The following is a 17,914-nucleotide window of genomic DNA, read 5'->3' on the forward strand; positions in this document are numbered from 1 at the left end:
GGCCTGAAGTCCAAAAGGTAAAAGATGGCTTCCAGCACTGTTAGTAGCTGTCTCTGATCTGGTTGCATTAGAATGAAATGCTTTCCAGACCAGGAATTTTATACAGGAGTTTTGAAAACATAAGAGGCAGAGAATATTTATCACTTCACCTCCTCCTTTTGGACTGTGATTAAAAACTCTGGGTCCAAGAATGTTAACTCGATTACAAAAGTCAGATAAGAGTTACTGCACATTTACCACTATTTAATGTTTCAAAGCTACCTCTAGAGGCCTTATTTAAGTATGTACATATTTATAAGGTGGTCATAGAAGTCAGGAATGTAAGAATAACCAACTCATTGGTTATTGTGCATTTTTAAAATGATTCAAAAATACTTTGTACCTTTTCCAAGCAAGATATATCTCAGGCAGATAAAAATAGTCAGGATGCAACACATGCTCTGTCATGATACACATACAGAAGGGCAGGGCTTTGATCACATTGTTGTGGCAACATCTCAACTTTTTTACTCTCTCTTGCAGACATCCCTGATTTAGCAACTATTTATTAAAATTGTGCCTTGCTTTTCTGTTCTATGTGAGCCTGAAAAAAAACTGCTTCCTTTAGTTGGTGGCCAACTGCCTTCTTCACCACTTTCTCTTAAAGGGAAGAATGGATACAGGACAAAAATAGATCCAAGGAATCTACTCTTAAGGGAGCTGCATGTCTCCCTGCCATCTCTTTTCTGGTTTCTGGAGACCCCTGAAGAAAGTTGGTCTGCCTGAATGGGTAGTAAATACCTGCATATGAGAACCAAATAAATTTTAAAGCATAAACTGCCCTAGAAATTGTAATCATACATGCATTTGGGTCAAATGTACTCTGGAAGCCCATGTTTGAACCTGGAGGCAAAATAATATATGCAGGAAGAAATAAAGTACAAAAGAGACAAAGAAGCCAGCTGGCAAAAAGCTTCAAATAAAGGAAAATGTTTTGAAGCAGCAGCAAGAGTGAACACGATGAGCCAGATTATTAAAAACCTAGATTTAATATTTTGCTTGTCTTTTTCATAACCAGACTAAATGCAAAAACACACAGTAGTACCAAAGGAAAACAAAATACGCTTAACTTATATTAAGAATGCTGTTGGCTCACATGTCATAAGGTAATCACGCCGATGATACTCTCCATCTGGACACAATGTGATTCAGCTTATTTACACCTCCTTGAAATGACAGCAGAAATGAAAAGCAGACCAGAGTCAATATGCAAGCCAAGCTCACTCCCCAGCAGACACAACATCTTTTATAAACATATGTTTCTAAATAAGGTAGTGCAGAAAATTTCCACTGACCCTTGAGTTATCACTTTGCTATCAGAAATCCTGCTCTTTTGCAAGGTCAGTGCCTTGCTAACTTTATAAATGAAGACTCTATTCTGTCCAAGCACTGGAACTTCCTAGAAATTTTCGGCAAGTGGAATGACTGCCATTTGTTCCAGATAATCATTTTCATGCATCCTAATTAAGACTATTATGTATTTTGTTAGAAGTTAGACAATATGCTTGGCATGATGGGAATATCTTAAAATTACAGTATACCCGAAGAATCAGAATAACAACAACTGAGAAAAATATTAAAGCTGTGTTTCAATTTATGTTTTTTACAGCAATAGCAATAGAACTTAGCAATAGCAGTTAGACTTATATACCGCTTTCAGCCCTCTCTAAGCGGTTTACAGAGTCAGCATATCGCCCCCACAGTCTGGGTCCTCATTTCACCCACCTCGGAAGGATGGAAGGCTGAGTCAACCTTGAGCCGGTGAGATTAGAACCGCTGAACTGCAGATAACAGTCAGCTGAAGTGGCCTGCAGTACTGCACCCTAACCACTGCACCACCTCGGCTCCTTAGATTTATATACCACCCCACAGTGCTTTACAGCACTCTCTGGGCAGTTTACAATGTCAGCATATTGCCCCCAACAATCTGAGTCCTCATTTTACCAATCTTGGAAGGATGGAAGACTGCGTCAACTCTAGCCCATCTGGATCGAACTCCATGCTGTGGGCAGAGTTAGCTTGCAATAGTGCACTTTAAACACTGCCCCACTAGGGCTCTTTATTACAATTTTTAAAATACATATACAAAATAGTTAAAACAGAAATGATATTATGACTTGTAAAAATATATCTCAAAAATGTTCAATAGAAAAGGAAATTATTTTCAGAAACATTCTCATCAGCACTGGAAAAGGACTGGGGGCTGAAGGGAAATTGTGATTTTAAAACACAGCTTGCTTTTTTAGGAAACATCATGCAGAACAGGGGTGTCAAACTCGTGGCCTGCAGGCTGGATGCATCATGTGCTGGCTGTGCCCACCCTCAGTTTAGCGAAAGGGGGGAAGTCGCGATATGTCATGTGACAATGTGAGTTTGACACCTCTGATACGGAATAAGGTAACATAATCATGGTGCTAATCAGATATCTCCCACTCCAGAAAAGATTGTCCTGTTTAGCTTGGTTTACTCCCAGTGGCTTCAGAAGAGACCAAATTTGATCAGCAATCTAATCCTTGGCATCATTTAATAAATTCACTCTAAGACAACAGTGGACAAAGCTTTCTGAATTTGTTGTGCTTGAAACTAAGAGGCTTTGTAACCAGTGATATCATAGAAATAGTTGAAACCAAACATCCTGGATTTTATTTAGCAGATTTACAGAGATTATGGTTATGCTTGTTGTGATGAGGGTGGGAAGATGCTTTCTTAATTTTTTTCTATTTTTTCTTCTTTTTCATCTTGCACCTTTTCTCCCTTTCTTTTCTAGTTTGTATTACCTTTTAGTATTGTAATTAAAACTTTTAATAAAACTATCTTTTTAAATAGTTAGTTGGACCAGGATGGCCAATTAATGTCAACTATGCCAAGACTATCCATAGAATATTTTTGCTGTATTGAAAGTGATATAACTTTATAATTTGATTTTTCCTTCTGTGAATAATAGGCTTTCTGGAAGAAAGAGAAACAATTATGCAATAACGTCAGGATTCCAAGCTCAGAAGCAGATTGTGAGAGCAAAAGGATTGAGAGGTGTAAGATAACATCACAGTATAAACCCTTTTCCGTTTCTTTCATAGCTTCATTGGAAAAGCTATTTTGTTTTGCTTAAGGGAATTTAAGAATCTCACTCAGCAAAAATCCAATTTCTTTCTTTAAAAATGTTACGATTTATATATTTGTATTGGGTAAGAATTAAGATACTGATGGGCGTTAATCAGAGAAATGAGACAGTATGATGTCTGAAAGGAGCTGACCTTTGTGCTGAATTTTTGACCAGATATGTAATCTGATGAATTTGCTAAAATCCACAACATTTAATCCAAACCTGTAAGGAAATGGATTTTTTATTTTATTTTAATAGGGTAGAATCATATTCTCATACATACTGATTTGGAGGGGGCACTTAAAACATGTAAGGAAGTCATAAATCCTTTACAATCTCAGTGTCCTCATATACCCGGTAACTGAAATAGTGTTTCTCAACCTCAGGAACTTAAAGATGTGTGGACATCGAACCAGGGGTGAAATCCAGCAAGTTCTGGAGAACTGGTAGTGAAAATTTTGAGTAGTTAGGAGAATCGGTAGCAAAAACTTTGTGTAGTTCGGAGAACCAGCTAATGCCACCTCTGGCTGGCCCCAGAATGGGGAGGGAATGGGGATTTTGCAGTTTCCTTCCCCTGGAGTGGGGTGGAAATGGAGATTTTGCAGTATTATTCTCCTGCCATGCCCACCAAGCCACACCACACCCACCAACTCATGCCCATAGAACTGGTAGTAAAATAATTTGAATTTTACCATTGCATCGAACCCCAGAATTCTCCAAAGAGCATGCAGTATTCTGTGGAATTCCAGAAAAAAGTCCATACAGTTTACAGATGTTGAAGATGAGAAACACTGAACTAAAGGAACAAGACTTGCCGAGAATCATTTGGTGACAACTGACAAGAGAGATGGGAATATGCAGTGTCAGCTGTCAAGTTAAGCACTGCTAGTCTTAGGACACCAGGAACACTGAAGAGCTACCATAACCATTGAGGATCTTATCTATGCTTCGATGGCTTCTGAGTTTTCAGAAGCCATCATCATTGATGATATCATCACATTGATGATATCATCATCAATGACATCTCTTCAGTTAAGGGAAAAAATGATTTGCAAAACAAAAACACAATATGAAATTTTGAGAAAAGAAAATTATGTGACTTTAGTTTTTGAAAGACTGTAAATGTACATATAGCCTATGTACATGGTACATATACATATGTGCTCTCTATAAGCATTGTATATATTATTAGAATATTCAGTTGTAGAAATTTACTGGGCATCTAAAACCTCTATCTACTTTTAACTATAACTTTAATATCTTGCCTTTTATTCAGATGTTCAAGATGACATATAGTATCAATAGTCCCTCCTATTTTTCCCCACCACAACACCTGTATAATAAGTTGGACTGAGTGAAAGTGACTGAAGATGAACTAGAATCTACTCTAAAACAGAATTTATTCATTCTGTTCCATTGGCCTACTAAATAATCAATTAATAGTCCAAAAGAGAGCATTTCATGTTTAACATTCATGAATTGCTTAAGTCTGAAATCAGATTATTTCTGGCATTAAAATCTGTATTTTTTTAAACCTTTGATGGTAAACTTTCTTCAAACAACATTTAACCTGATTTAGCCCTAATGGACCTAGGGTGGCACAGTGGTTAGAGTGCAGTGCTGCAGGCTACATCTGCTGGCTGCTTGCAATTTAGCAGTTCAAATCCCACCAGGCTCAAGGTTGACTCAGCCTCAGCAGTATATAAGTCTAAGTGCTATTGCCAATATGAGATTCCATTTTGCAAACTTTTTTTGTAAACTGCACCTGTTGTTCTGGATAAAAGTAAGAGGTTTTTATTAGTACTTTTATAGCTTTAGTACTTTTATATACTTTATTAGTACTTTTACTTATAAGCTTACTTTTATAGTAAGATCATATGCCTTTTGAATATCACTACTCTCTTTCTCAAGAAAAACAACAATCTCAAGAAAACGATTAAGTAATAAATAGGATGGCTGTGGAGTTCCATTGTGCTGCCAATCCTCATCCGAGGCGTTGAAGGTGCATGATAATGAGTGAGCCGGTGTTGTAGCTGGGCTTCACTGACATCGGGCTAAATTCCGCCGAAATAATAACAATTGATGCTTCACTACACTTTGTGCTTCCCTTCCAATTTTACTATGCAGGCTGTTTTCCCTCTCTGCAAAGAGCGCTGTTTTCCCCAGGCAGTCGAGGTTTCCAAAAGGTCAAATTCTAACGCCCGTCTGCACCGAAACTATTTACAAACAGAGGCTTTCCCATGCACGGGCGCTTGACCCGAAGAAAAGGAGGGGAGGCCGGTCTTCGGCCGACGTGAGGAAGCGGCTCCTTTAAGTACCGGGCTGCGCCTCCTCTTTCCCTCAGCTGCTCCCGGAGCTGCGGCGAGGCGAAAGCGCCTGGTCCATTGTTTTTGGGGGGAAAGCGCAGGCGCGCGCGGCTTTTGCCATCCGGAGCATCCTTGCCTCCCGGTCAGCGCATCTCTCTTTGCATCTCACCTGCCGGCCTCCTAAAAGCAGGTCCGGCGCGCGTCCTCGTCAGCAAGCTACCCAGGGCGTGCGCTCTCTCGAGGAAGCGCCATCCGGCCGCCTGCCGATGGCTTTCTCCACGCGCGAATGGACCGGGCTGGCCGCCGCGTCCCTCAAGTAAAGGCGGGAGAAGAGCGCCCGCCAAGGCAGGAAAGCCAAGAGCTCTTCAGCCGCACTTTGTGCCTGTCCGCTCCGGCGTCGTCTTCATTCCCACCCACCCCCTCCTGGTCGCCGCCGCCTCTTCCATCATGCCGTTGGCTTTCTGTGGCAACGATCAAAACTCGACTCCCTACAAGGTGACCGACGGGGTGCTCAACAACGGTTGCTTCGTGGACGCCCTGAACGTGGTGCCCCACGTTTTCCTGCTTTTCATCACCTTCCCCATTCTCTTCATAGGTGAGTGCAGCTCTGGGAGGAGGGAGGGAAGAGGACGTGAGTGGGTGTGGGTGCAAATGCTTTCTTCGCGCCTGTCCTTCCAGCCGTTTGCAGCGCCCACATTCCCCAATTCCCAGCAGATTCCCGGTCCTCTTGCTGTCCTGCTGGGCTGCGCTTCTGGGTCATCTTCCTTGGCGTCACCCATCTCCAGCGGGGCGTAGGAAGCAGGAGGACCGGCTGCTTATTCGCAGAGCTCCAAGGAACGAACGAATTGAAATAAGCGAACTCCCACGGGCTGAACGAAGCTGACTGCTTTCTTGCCTCAAAAGTGGTCCCCCCCCCAAAAAAAACCCCTAAGCTGGGGTTGTTGCTTTATTAAATGATATGCGAGGATGCTTGCAGTATTTGAGAAGAACAACATTTGATTCCACTGAACCTATTGGAGACCGGACGAACGGACATCCTATCCAGGTCAACGGCTGCCAAAGAAGGATTGCTTGGTGAAAAGGAGAAAAGTGAAAGAAGAAAGTAGGTCAGTGGAGTCAGTAATCCGGGTCCTAGTTGTCTCAAAAGTAGGAGTTTTTTTTCTTTCTCAAAAGGCTGCTTTTACTTGAGGAGGAAGAACAAAATGTTTTGTTTTTCATTGTTCTTCTTCCTGCAGGAAAAACGGCCCAATTGCTTTTTGAGAAAGGGGGAGACTAATTTTGAGACAACTAGGACCTGGATTACTGACCCCACTGACCTGCTTTCTTCTTTCACTTTTCTCATCTTCCCCAAGCAATCCTTCTTTGGCAGCCAATGGCCTAGATAGGATGTGGGCTCCATCCAGTCTTTCCCTGGGTCTCCAACAAATTCAGTGGAATCAAATGTTCTTTGCAAATACTGATCCACGGTGTGAAATGAAATTGAGCACAAGGTTATGGTGACTTTTAAAGGCTAGAATCCAAAGCATATAAAAAGAACAAAATAACAGAAAATAAACTTACTGTAATGAATACATGAGAATATATACCTCAATATGTGAGAGATGATAGGATCTTCGATTCCTAAGCTAATGAATCCAAAATCACAGACAAATTATTTTGACAAGATGTATTTTTCAGACTTTTTATGTAAATCATAAAGAGCACCAAATGCAAACTTTCTTTGATGTTGCATTTTCCTCCTTAGTGAGGGGGAACTGATTGTTTATAGCAGGGGTGTCAAACTCGCAGTCCATGAGTGCATCACACACTGGCCATGCCCACCCCTAGTTTAGCAAAGGGGGGGGGAGTCACGACCTATCACATAACAACAATGTGATGCCATGAGTTTGACACCCCTGGCTTATAGCATCTCCACATATATTTTTTTGTTTGTAGAGAGAATGTTCTTCATAATCATGATGTATGTTTATTTATTATTTTAATCTGCCCAACAAGAGTTTTCTGGATGAATAACAAAGCAATTAAAAGTTGCTTTATGGAGGGGCTCTACAAAAAAAGTAGTGCAGTATCAGTGCCTAAGCTGGTCTCTAATCAAGTATTTCTGACTTCTGTGTTTTTAAAAATCTTTTTAAATTTATTTTCCAAAACCCACCAGAAAAGATTAATATATTTATTTCCCAGTTTAGGATAGTCAGGACAGGAAATTAGATCTGTTGTTTGCACAAAACTGTTAAGATAATGGTGATCATTTGTTTTTGGTTTTTTTTATATTAGGATGGGGAAGTCAAAGTTCCAAAGTTCATATCCATCATAGCACTTGGCTTCATTTTCCTGGCCATAATTTACGGTGGATTTTGACTTTTATCCTTTTGTTTGTGCTGGTCTGTGAAATAGCTGAAGGGATCGTGTCAGATGGGTAAGAATGCATAATAGGTACACTTTTATTCTAATAGAACTTGTTGGACTATTCTGTTTGTTAGGAATTGAATCTTATTTTCACTGTGATTAGCTTGTGAAGTATATTCCCAAAAATAAATAATAACTGTTGTTGTATATATACATGCACAATTGTTTTTAGTTAACCAGGTGGTTTTATTTTGTCACTTTGTTGTGGATATGTTTTCTATAGTTTGTGATTTCCATACCTATAAAAGTTCATTATATCCAAATAGAGAGGGGGGAAATGCACTTTTCTCAGCATGTATAAATCTGAATCTAAACTATTTAAAAAGGTGTGTGATAACAAGAGGGTTTTTTTCCTAATAAGTAATTTCAACTTACAATGCTGTTCACTTTAAAATGTATGATGAGACCACACTGCTAGAAAGGCAAAGGTTACCAACTATTTTCATTGTAATTGTAATTTTACACTTCATATACTAGGAGTATTTTATTTAATAAAATGTGTTATTGGTAATTTGCAAAGGTGCTACCTTTCTGATTTTGGGCTATCATAGATTAACATGACTCTTCTCTGATTATTATTCATTGATTAGTCTCCTAAAGAATCCTCCCATCCACATTGGGGGCAGGGAAATGTATTTTTAGTAATGGTTTCTTCCATTGGTAGTGTTTTTACACCATATATCACACCATGCAGAAGAGTTATCTAAACAGTTTGTTCTGGTTTGCACAAACTGCTTTTTATTGATTTTCTAAATTATACTTTATCTTTTTGTAATTCTTCAGTAAAATTGAATGTAACCGTTTCTTTTTAACTATTGTTTTAAATGTAACAAATACAATTAAAGAGGGGAGGTGCATAGGCCAATGGGAACATTGTTGAAAATAGCAGAAAAATTTAGAAAAAGTTAAATCTGAGCCTCTTATCTAATTTCCCCCAATATCTAAGAGCAGTTTGGGAAAACAAGAGCTGCAGAAAAAAGGAAAAAAAGACTCATTACATAAATATTAACTCCATTCTTTTCACAGAATCAGTTAAGACTCAAGCCAAGATCTACAGTAATTCCAAATCCTTATTTTATTTAATATTACTTAGGAATAGTACCTTGCACATACTCTCAAGAATGAAATGTGGAAATGAGGACTTTGATTTTTTAAATAGTTCAAATATCTATCAACTTTGAAAGACCAACATTTTCTCTTAGTAACAGTCTATTTGACTTTAGAAGCTGAGGACTTACTTGCACAGCATGTGGGAAGATCACATTTAAAAAGAGGCCAATCTGGAATGGATTTCAGAAGTTAGAAAGTGCACTGAATTTCTTAAGTTTATTTTGTTTCCAAAACTCAGTAATATGCCTAGCACTGATAATGTTACCTAGTTTTGGGTAATGAAATGTCTGCAAGAAAGCAACCAAGCACCCCACAAACTCAGAAATATAACAAAAGAACTACATTTAGGCCCTACTCACTGTGAGATCTGAGGTTCACAAACAAGACATTAATGGGCAACTTATGATCTCTGGACTAAAAAAATTTACCACCACCCCCGCCCCTCCCGTTTTTAAAATAGCCTTCTTTGAAGTGAGCTTAATTTTTGATGAATTAATCCCCATGGCCATGCAATTTTCCTGGTAGCTGTATGGAAATACTTAGTGCATTGATCCATAGTTTTGAAATGTTGCTCTTCCTTGGCAGTCTTCCATTCAAGTACTAACTGGGTAAGGGATCCTTGGTGTTCTCTGAGCTTGCTTGTTTTCTTGCAGACGTTTCATTACCCTAACTAGGTAACATCATCAGTGCTGGTTAACTCTGTTTAGCTTCTAAATCCAGATGAGGTCATGCTGATGCTCTCAGTTGTTGTATGTATTGTAACATACCTCAGAACAGTTCCCCTTTTTTCTGCATCCTTACTCTGAATAATGAAGGAAAAAAGTGGGGCTATATAATATTTATCTTAGATACTATAACTCTGATATGCTTCTTTACGTGTGCATATGAAAATGCTCCATCTGGAGAGAGTTGGAGGTACATGAATTCTTTTATCGATGGGCATTAATATTTCTCTTTGAAAGAATGAATCTATTTAATAATACATGTTTCACTTTACTTAGGCTTTCAAAATCTGGTCATTTGCACCTATATATGCCACCAGGGATGGCATTTTTGGCAGCCGTCACATCCATCGTTTATTATCACAACATTGAAACATCCAATTTTCCAAAATTATTGATAGGTATGTATCAGCCATAAGGAATGTTGGTAGCAAGCTTGGGAACATAATGCTTGATTAGATAAGCCTTTGATCTTCATATGTTCTTATGAAATTGCCTGTATTATAGACAAAAATACATATTGCAGTTTTGCAAGAATTTAGAATAGTTTTCTAGTTTTCTGAGGTTTTCACAGGTTTAATTGAAAGTAAATGTCTATTCTCCAATGTAGCATGTCTAATATTTCCAATACTTTTCTTGTCATAAAATGTCCAGCTGCCCATTCTTTCTGGTTGCTTGTGGTGCTGCTGACATGAGGTGAGCTGAGGCGGATGGAGCTGCCTCACATGCCCCACACCAGGTTACCTCAGGGCTCCCACAGCCAGGCCCCAACAACTTTCTCATGGCAACAGTACCAACCACCATATGCGGCAGGAATCCACATGGCTGCCAGCCCACTTCTTCTGCTTGCTCATGGCCGCAATGGAACAGGAAGTTGAGCAACGCACTGGTGCCACAGGCACAAGGCGAAGGGGAGGGGTGGAGCTGCCCCATGCACCCTGCACCAGCTTACCTCAGAGCTCCTGCAGCCAGGCCATGCATGTCCCGACAACTGCTGCCTTGTAGCCACATCATCGGCACATCACTCAGCCTCCTGCTCCATTGTGGCAAAGAGCAAGCAGAAGAAATGGGCTGGTGGCCATGTGGGGTCATGCTGGACAGGACTGTTGGAGCCACTGCAAGGCAGGTGTCCAGGCATGCGTGACCTGGCTGTGGGGCCCCTGAGGTAAGCCAGTGTGGGGCACATAGGGCAGCTCCACCCCCTGTTTGCAGCAGCGGCACTAGCACACCCTGTGGCCTCATGCCTTCCTTGTGATATTAACACATGAACCATTCATTAAGTTTATGCATCTGCATTTTTTATTAATAGTACTGTATGCCATTTATTTATATATGGGGTTTTGCTGCCATTTCAATGAATTCTAGGCAATGTACAAGATAATGTATAACAAAAATAATAGCTTATATATTTTCACTGTTACATAAAGCACTCTTTTCAACATTGCAAGCATATAGTTATCTAAATTTCATGTATTATTAGTTATATCTTGGAATAAAGATGAAGATTTCATTAACCAGAAATGTATCAGGGAGTCTTCTGATAACATTATATAATGAAGTTACACAGATTCTCTCAAAGTCCTTGTTGTTTGTTTTCGGTTTGTTTTTAAACATAATATTATATCCCTGTTTGATTATATTTCTTTTATCTTCTCAAAATGAGATATTTTTTGAGACATTATTAAATAAGGTTTTTCAATAATGATAATATGTTAAATCTAGCTATATATTTAATGGAATATTTTTATTATACTGCAGCCCAAATATGCAATATAAAATCTATTTGGATTAATAACCTTATGTTTATTATTGTGATGAAAATAATAAAAATAGGTAGACAGTACCCTTCTGTTAATTCATAGTCCAATGGTGATGAGTAATACACATTTCTTAATATGTGATACATTAGATCAGGGGTGTCAAACTCACAATGGCATGTTGTTATCATGTGACATATCGCAACTTTTTCTTCTTTGCTAAACTAGGGGTGAGGGCGGCCAGTGCATGATGCATCCGGCCTGTGGGATCATTAGATGAAAACAAGTTAAAATAAAATGGATTACACCAAAATGCATTTGTATAAATCTATGTTATATCTTACTTTCAGAAAATTGTACAGTTTTGTTCTCCTATAAAAAGATATACTGTAGAGCTAGAAAAGGTAAAAGAGTAACTAAATAATAATGAAGCAGAACATACACAATAACAAAATACATACACCACATATATGGAGAAAGTAAATCCAAAAAGTAAAATCAGAAAAATATGCCCTGTATCTTTAATTTAGATGTACTTAGGAGAATATCTTGTAGCAATGAATTGATTTAATGAAATCCACACAATGTACCACAAGGTAGCTCTAAAAATCTTTCAAAGGTGTCTGACAAATTCAAAACCGGATCAATCCTTCAAAGCTGCTTCAACTATCTTACTGACTGTTTAATTCTTCTAGTAAAACTTCCACCTCCTACAGTTCACTATTCTTTGAAAAGAATTGTATTTAAAGATGGCACTATTAAGTTAAATATTCATGGAACAGAATTATTTTGGATTCAACCATAACAATCTGACTCAGTCTACTATATGTTACTAATAATGAATTTATGGTGGAACAGATTGAGAATTTATTTCCTACTTCAATTTCTATGATTCTAAGTAATTTACAAAGATTAAAATCTACGCTCTAATAAATTAAAATGACAAAATAAGTAGCGAGGCCATCAGAGGGACATAACAATTAAAGAGCAAACATTATTAAATTGCCAGGTCTAGAACACCTGTAGCTTCTGAGTTGCCTTTTCAAAGGAAACTCCACGTAAATGCAATGAAATGCTCTAACTAAGGTATGATTGACTATGAATAATGCATCTCAATCAAGAAAAGGACACAAGTGGCACAGCAGATGAATCTGTACATTTCTGGCCACAACTACCCACTGTCCACATTTGAGGAGAATTGTGAGTGCAGGTAAAAAAAAAATCCAGATTGCACATCTATTCTATCTGGGGATACAGTTAAAGTTATAATGTCTTCAGAACAGGATGATCCATGAATGTACTTGCTAGAATTGAGCTTCTCTTCATTTCTGCACATCCAGCTGTGCCTTTTTAGGATTATTCTTTCACCTTTGGTCTCCACTTGGCTCTCAGCTCTCACCTATATCTCCAAGTAGCTTTAACACATGCAGCAGTCACACCTTGGTGAATCATCTCAGCAGATGGGCCAAACCAGGGAAGAGTAGCCAATTTCAAATTGTCTATCCCAGTGTTCATAGCCCGACCTGGCAGATTTAGGAGACAAGACTGATCATTGATCAAGAAGACAGGTCCAACCGGTGTTGTGGAACACTAAGATCACAAGAAGACATGTAGATATCTTGATTTTGATGCAGCAGGAAAAGTCACCAGGGTCTCTTGTTCGCGCCATTGAATTAAGGTCTCTTCTGCCAACTGAATGGGGCTGCAATGAAATTGACTTCAGAATCACAAGAAAAACTAGGCTATGAAGCACCTGTGTACTAGACACAATCAATACAATGTCCATATTTTCACAAAACTGAAATCTTTAGAACTCTCCTATATGCTCTCCTATATGGATGTGAGTTCTGAACTCACATACCAATAACAAACACCTGGAGAAATACTACATTCACACTCATTGGCTAGAGCATGTCTCCAACATGAAGGTCTTGGATCGTGTAAAGTCAAACAGCACAGATTCCCTGATAATGAAAGTTCAGAAGTGGTGGGTGGGACACATAATCAGAATGGATAATTACCATATGCTTTGCCAGCTGCTCTATGGTGTATTGGAGACTGGCAAGAGATCTCAAGGATGTCCATACAGGGACAAAACAGATGCTGTGAAGGAAACCCTATGCCATTGTGACTCCAGCCAAGGGAACTAGAGCTGCAACTACTGAGAGAACCCACTGGCGATCCCTGTACTATTTAGCCTCCACCAGTTTTATAGACCTATGCAACCAAAAATCTGATAACTGTTGGAAGAGGGTAGGAAAGGGGTTAACAATGTAGTTTTTCTAGTAACCATTGTAATCTAATTTATTTATATTTATAACAATCTTTGGAGTGTAGATCTTTTTAAAAATAATATAATTGTCTTTGTCTTTGTCTTACCAGCCTCTCAATTACCTTTTTTTTCCAACAGCCTTGCTGTTTTATTGGACTTTGGCTTTTATAACCAAAACTATCAAGTTTGTCAAGTTTTGTGATAATAATATTGGACCACGCCAGCTTCGATTCTGCCTCACAGCACTTTTGGTTGTACTTTATGGAATGCTGCTAATTGTAGAAATTAACGTAATCCGAATGAGGGTAAGGGTTAATTATATGTGCATGATAACTCAGGGAAGAGAACAGGAGAGAAAACTAAGAGCTAGGTTATTTCTACTTTGGCCTTCTGCTGGCCAGAACTTTAGCCAGCTAAAATCATTGTGAAGCAAGATTATAAAATTAGCATGTTCCATAAGATGGAAACAGCCTGGCACTCATTCATCAAAAATACATTTGGAATCAGATTAGATAAATGATTCATGTTAGTGAGAATTAATGTTGTTTACCGTCAGTTACTTCCAGAACAATTCCATAGTTCAAAAGCTCTATGAATACTTTCCCGAGATTTTCAATATCTATTTTCTTAAATGGAAAGAGAGAATGTCATGTAATATCCAACTAGTTATATTTAAATTATATTTATGGCTTCTGAAGAAAATGTGTTTTGGGCTGGCAAGTATCAAGTTGTAAACTCTGTAAGTCTAGCCTTAAATCAACTTATTTATAATTCATATTATTTATTCCAAATAGGAGGCAAAATGCTTAAATTTCTCTCTCTCTTCTGCCAGGTATTAATCTTACTATGATAGAAAGTATAATTCAATACTCTGGAATTATTGGAATTTAAAGATGCTTATCTGTCCAAATTGAGCTTAACTTTTAACTGCTAGGTTGAATAGCATCTAATAGGAATATAGCACTAATCTGACAAATATTTACTGTTTTCTCAGTCATGAAACTATTGTAAATTAATTCTAGTTATTATGTTTTTAAAAAATATTTTACATTGTAAAAGTAGTTTAGCCAAAGCATTTTTTTTAAAAAAAATCATGTTATTTCACTTTGGTTTTAGAGAATACACATTTTGCTGATTGAATAAATTTTCCACTTAAATGCTGAAAAATAAAGGACCTCTTGAGAAATGCAAACTCTAAAATTCATGTTTATTTGGTCATCTTGAACAGGGGACTAATTACAGAATATTGTAATTTTATCTGCTTTCACATTAATTGCTGATTCTTTTTGACTTTATGAATTTAGAGATATATTTTCTTCAAAAAACAAAAGAAATAAAACCGCCTGAGGATCTTCAGGATCTTGGAGTCAGATTCCTGCAACCTTTTGTGAACCTCCTGTCAAAAGGAACATATTGGTGGATGAATACCTTTATTAAAACTGCCCATAAGAAATCCATAGATTTGAAAGCTATAGGTAAACTGCCTATTGCAATGAGAGCTTTGACCAATTACATGCGCCTTAATGAAGCTTTTCAAACACATAAGGTATGACTATAAAACAGATTTTATATAGTAAAAAAAGAATCCTCTTTTTAAAACAGACAAGCCATTTTATACACCTCTGAATGACATTTTTAAAAACACTTCAAAGATTTCTTTGTTGCCAGTTGAGTAGAAGGTATGTCAATATTTAAAATCAAAACGAATTTACTGTAAATTAAATCTATTTTAGAGCCCCATTGGCACAGTGGTTAGAATGCAATGTTGCAGGCTGTCCCTGCCCACAGCCAGAAGTTCAATCCTGGCAGGTTCAAAGTTGACTCAGCTTTCCATCTTTCCAGAGTCGCTAAAATGAGGATACAGATTATTGGTGGCGATATGCTGACATTGTAAACCCAAAGAGAGAGCTAAGACTAAGTGATATTGCTATTGCTATAAGAATATTTTTCTAACATAAAGTAGTACAAAAATAGAGTAATTATGAGTTAATTGTTATATATATACACACACGTACATCAATAGTTGAATGCTAAGTCATGGCTTGGTATGGTAACTTCAACTTTTCCCCCTTCTTCCATGGCCAAAAAAAGAAAACAGTTATTTCTTCCAGTAAAGGTCAGGATTTATAAAACAATATTTATATGTTATGTATTTTATAACATGACATTTTTAAAATGTCACCCCCTGCCTGAATTTAACAATCCTTTTTTTTATTACCGGACAGAATAAAGACACTCCATACCCACAAGGATCCAGAAGTATTTGGTGTGCCCTTTGCTATGGCTTTGGAAGGCCTTTGGCTCTAAGCAGCACTTTCCGTATTCTGGCAGATTTGCTTGGATTTGCTGGTCCACTTTGCATCTCTGGGATTGTTCATGTAAGGAAAGAAAAACAGCTCTTTGCCTGTCCAGGTACTTCCTAAGAATCATTTTTAAAATGTCTTCTAACTTTTTCTTGGTTCTAATCTTGTTAAAGTCACTTTTTCTAAACTTCAAGCTGTAGAACTCATGGTCTCTGGCCTAATTATATGAGGGCCTGTGGGCGTTTCAAATTCACTCTCGGTCCCTGGACGAGCCTTGGGGTACTGATTCCTTTTCCTTTTTGTGTGCGTGAGTGAATGAGTGTGAGTGAATGAGTCACTCGGTTGTGGCCTTGACACTGTTCCAACTGGCACCAAGCCACAAGAAATGACCAGAAGGCTGTCAAAAAATAAAATACAGTATTTATACAAACAGTTACATTTTCCCATTCCCAGGATTATCATTTTCCTATAACAAAGAAGCTGCAGATCTTCCAAATAATTGTGTCTCTCGCTCTTTCGCTCTCTCTCCACAGCAATTAAGAAAAAACAGATTCTATTGTGACCATTTCCATGGTAGTTTTTGAGGGCCACCCCAAAAAAAGTTTTTATAAATACAAATTCAACAAAAAAAACTTTGGAGTTAAGAAATGAACAATTTTTGTACTAATTAATGAGGTTTGTTATCTTTAAGATTCCATAAACAATTAACAAAAACATAAACAATTAATCAGTCTGATTGCAGATATGCAGTAGTAAAAGGTTAGCATTTGTATAATAGAGTAGAAATAGAATAATTTCTGTAATTGTAGCTTTTAAAACAATATATTTTCAAGTTTTCTTCATCAATCAGTATTTAGTTAGAGGAAACATAATAGTATTTTGGACTATAGATTAAAATGATTAGAAATAAAATAAAATATAATTTATTATAGAGAGATGCTGCTTTAGTTCATGTAACATATTTAAAAGGTAACCACCTTAGTGATTTATAGAACAATTTAGTGGTTCTTGTGGTAACACAAAACCTTTTAATGCTTTATCATTTATATAAGCATTATTAATGTAGTGTGGCTAACCTCAACATTTAATAGAGCTAGCCTCTCTTTAAAAAATACAGAGAATGGCCTTATAAAGAATAATCTAAACTATCATGACTTTGAAAGTTAAGCATTATATTTTATTCAACCATATATTATTTTAGAATTTATGTCATGCTAACAATACTTTTTCTTTAGTAATAGCTGTAGGCAGCATTAATCATTTATTTTTGTTCTTGTACACACTAATAATGGAGCTTGTTTTGAATATACTTTGCTTCCAAAATTAGATGTAAAAATAAAATGAAGAGCAGATCATGCAGTAAGAAATATATTAAGATATACATTTAAACAGCCTGATGCTGGAGAAGACAAGGCAAAGCCTGAGGGTGGAGTCAAATACATCATCAAACTGGCATCCCTATGCTATCAAAGAGACCTATATCTAGTCCTCCTTGACACTTATCTGGTGTCAATTCAGATTGATAATTAGTAGATCAGATTCTTGTGTCTATGTTGAATGAATAAACTTGCAATGCTTATTAATTCTATCCCATCTCCAGTTTCTTGCACCTGATACCTACATTTGTTTAAGTAGGAGAATTATAATATAAGTGGTTTGGTTTTTTTTAAAGAACTAAATGTTTTATTCTTTCAACTAAATTCCAGTACTACAAGGGCAGTAAAACAGTGATAGACTGAAAAATTGCAGCAATAAACATTTGTTAAAGACTTATAGAATAAGAAAAACCTACAAAAATGAGAACTTATCTAAACCCATTCTTAACCCCCCCCCAAAAAATGTTCTCCTTCACTATTTCATAGACAACTTATATTAGTAATAGTAACAGTATAATAG

At 37.4% G+C, this 17,914-nt stretch overlaps 1 protein-coding gene across 1 annotated transcript in view; it reads left to right on the forward strand.

Annotated features, from left to right (window-relative positions):
- Positions 1–5,498: 5,498 nt before the first annotated feature.
- The window catches only part of ABCC8 (ATP binding cassette subfamily C member 8), a 59,432-nt gene continuing 47,016 nt past the window's right edge, over positions 5,499–17,914 (forward strand). Inside the window, 7 exon segments of the mRNA XM_032222394.1 lie at positions 5,499–6,043; positions 7,723–7,864; positions 9,966–10,087; positions 13,854–14,020; positions 15,020–15,038; positions 15,041–15,261; positions 15,941–16,127. Of these exon segments, the coding sequence (XP_032078285.1) occupies positions 5,896–6,043; positions 7,723–7,864; positions 9,966–10,087; positions 13,854–14,020; positions 15,020–15,038; positions 15,041–15,261; positions 15,941–16,127 (1,006 nt within the window). The 5' untranslated portion in view covers positions 5,499–5,895.

This window comes from Thamnophis elegans, chromosome 1 (assembly GCF_009769535.1).
Source record: "Thamnophis elegans isolate rThaEle1 chromosome 1, rThaEle1.pri, whole genome shotgun sequence".
NCBI classification, from domain to species: Eukaryota; Metazoa; Chordata; class Lepidosauria; order Squamata; family Colubridae; genus Thamnophis; species Thamnophis elegans.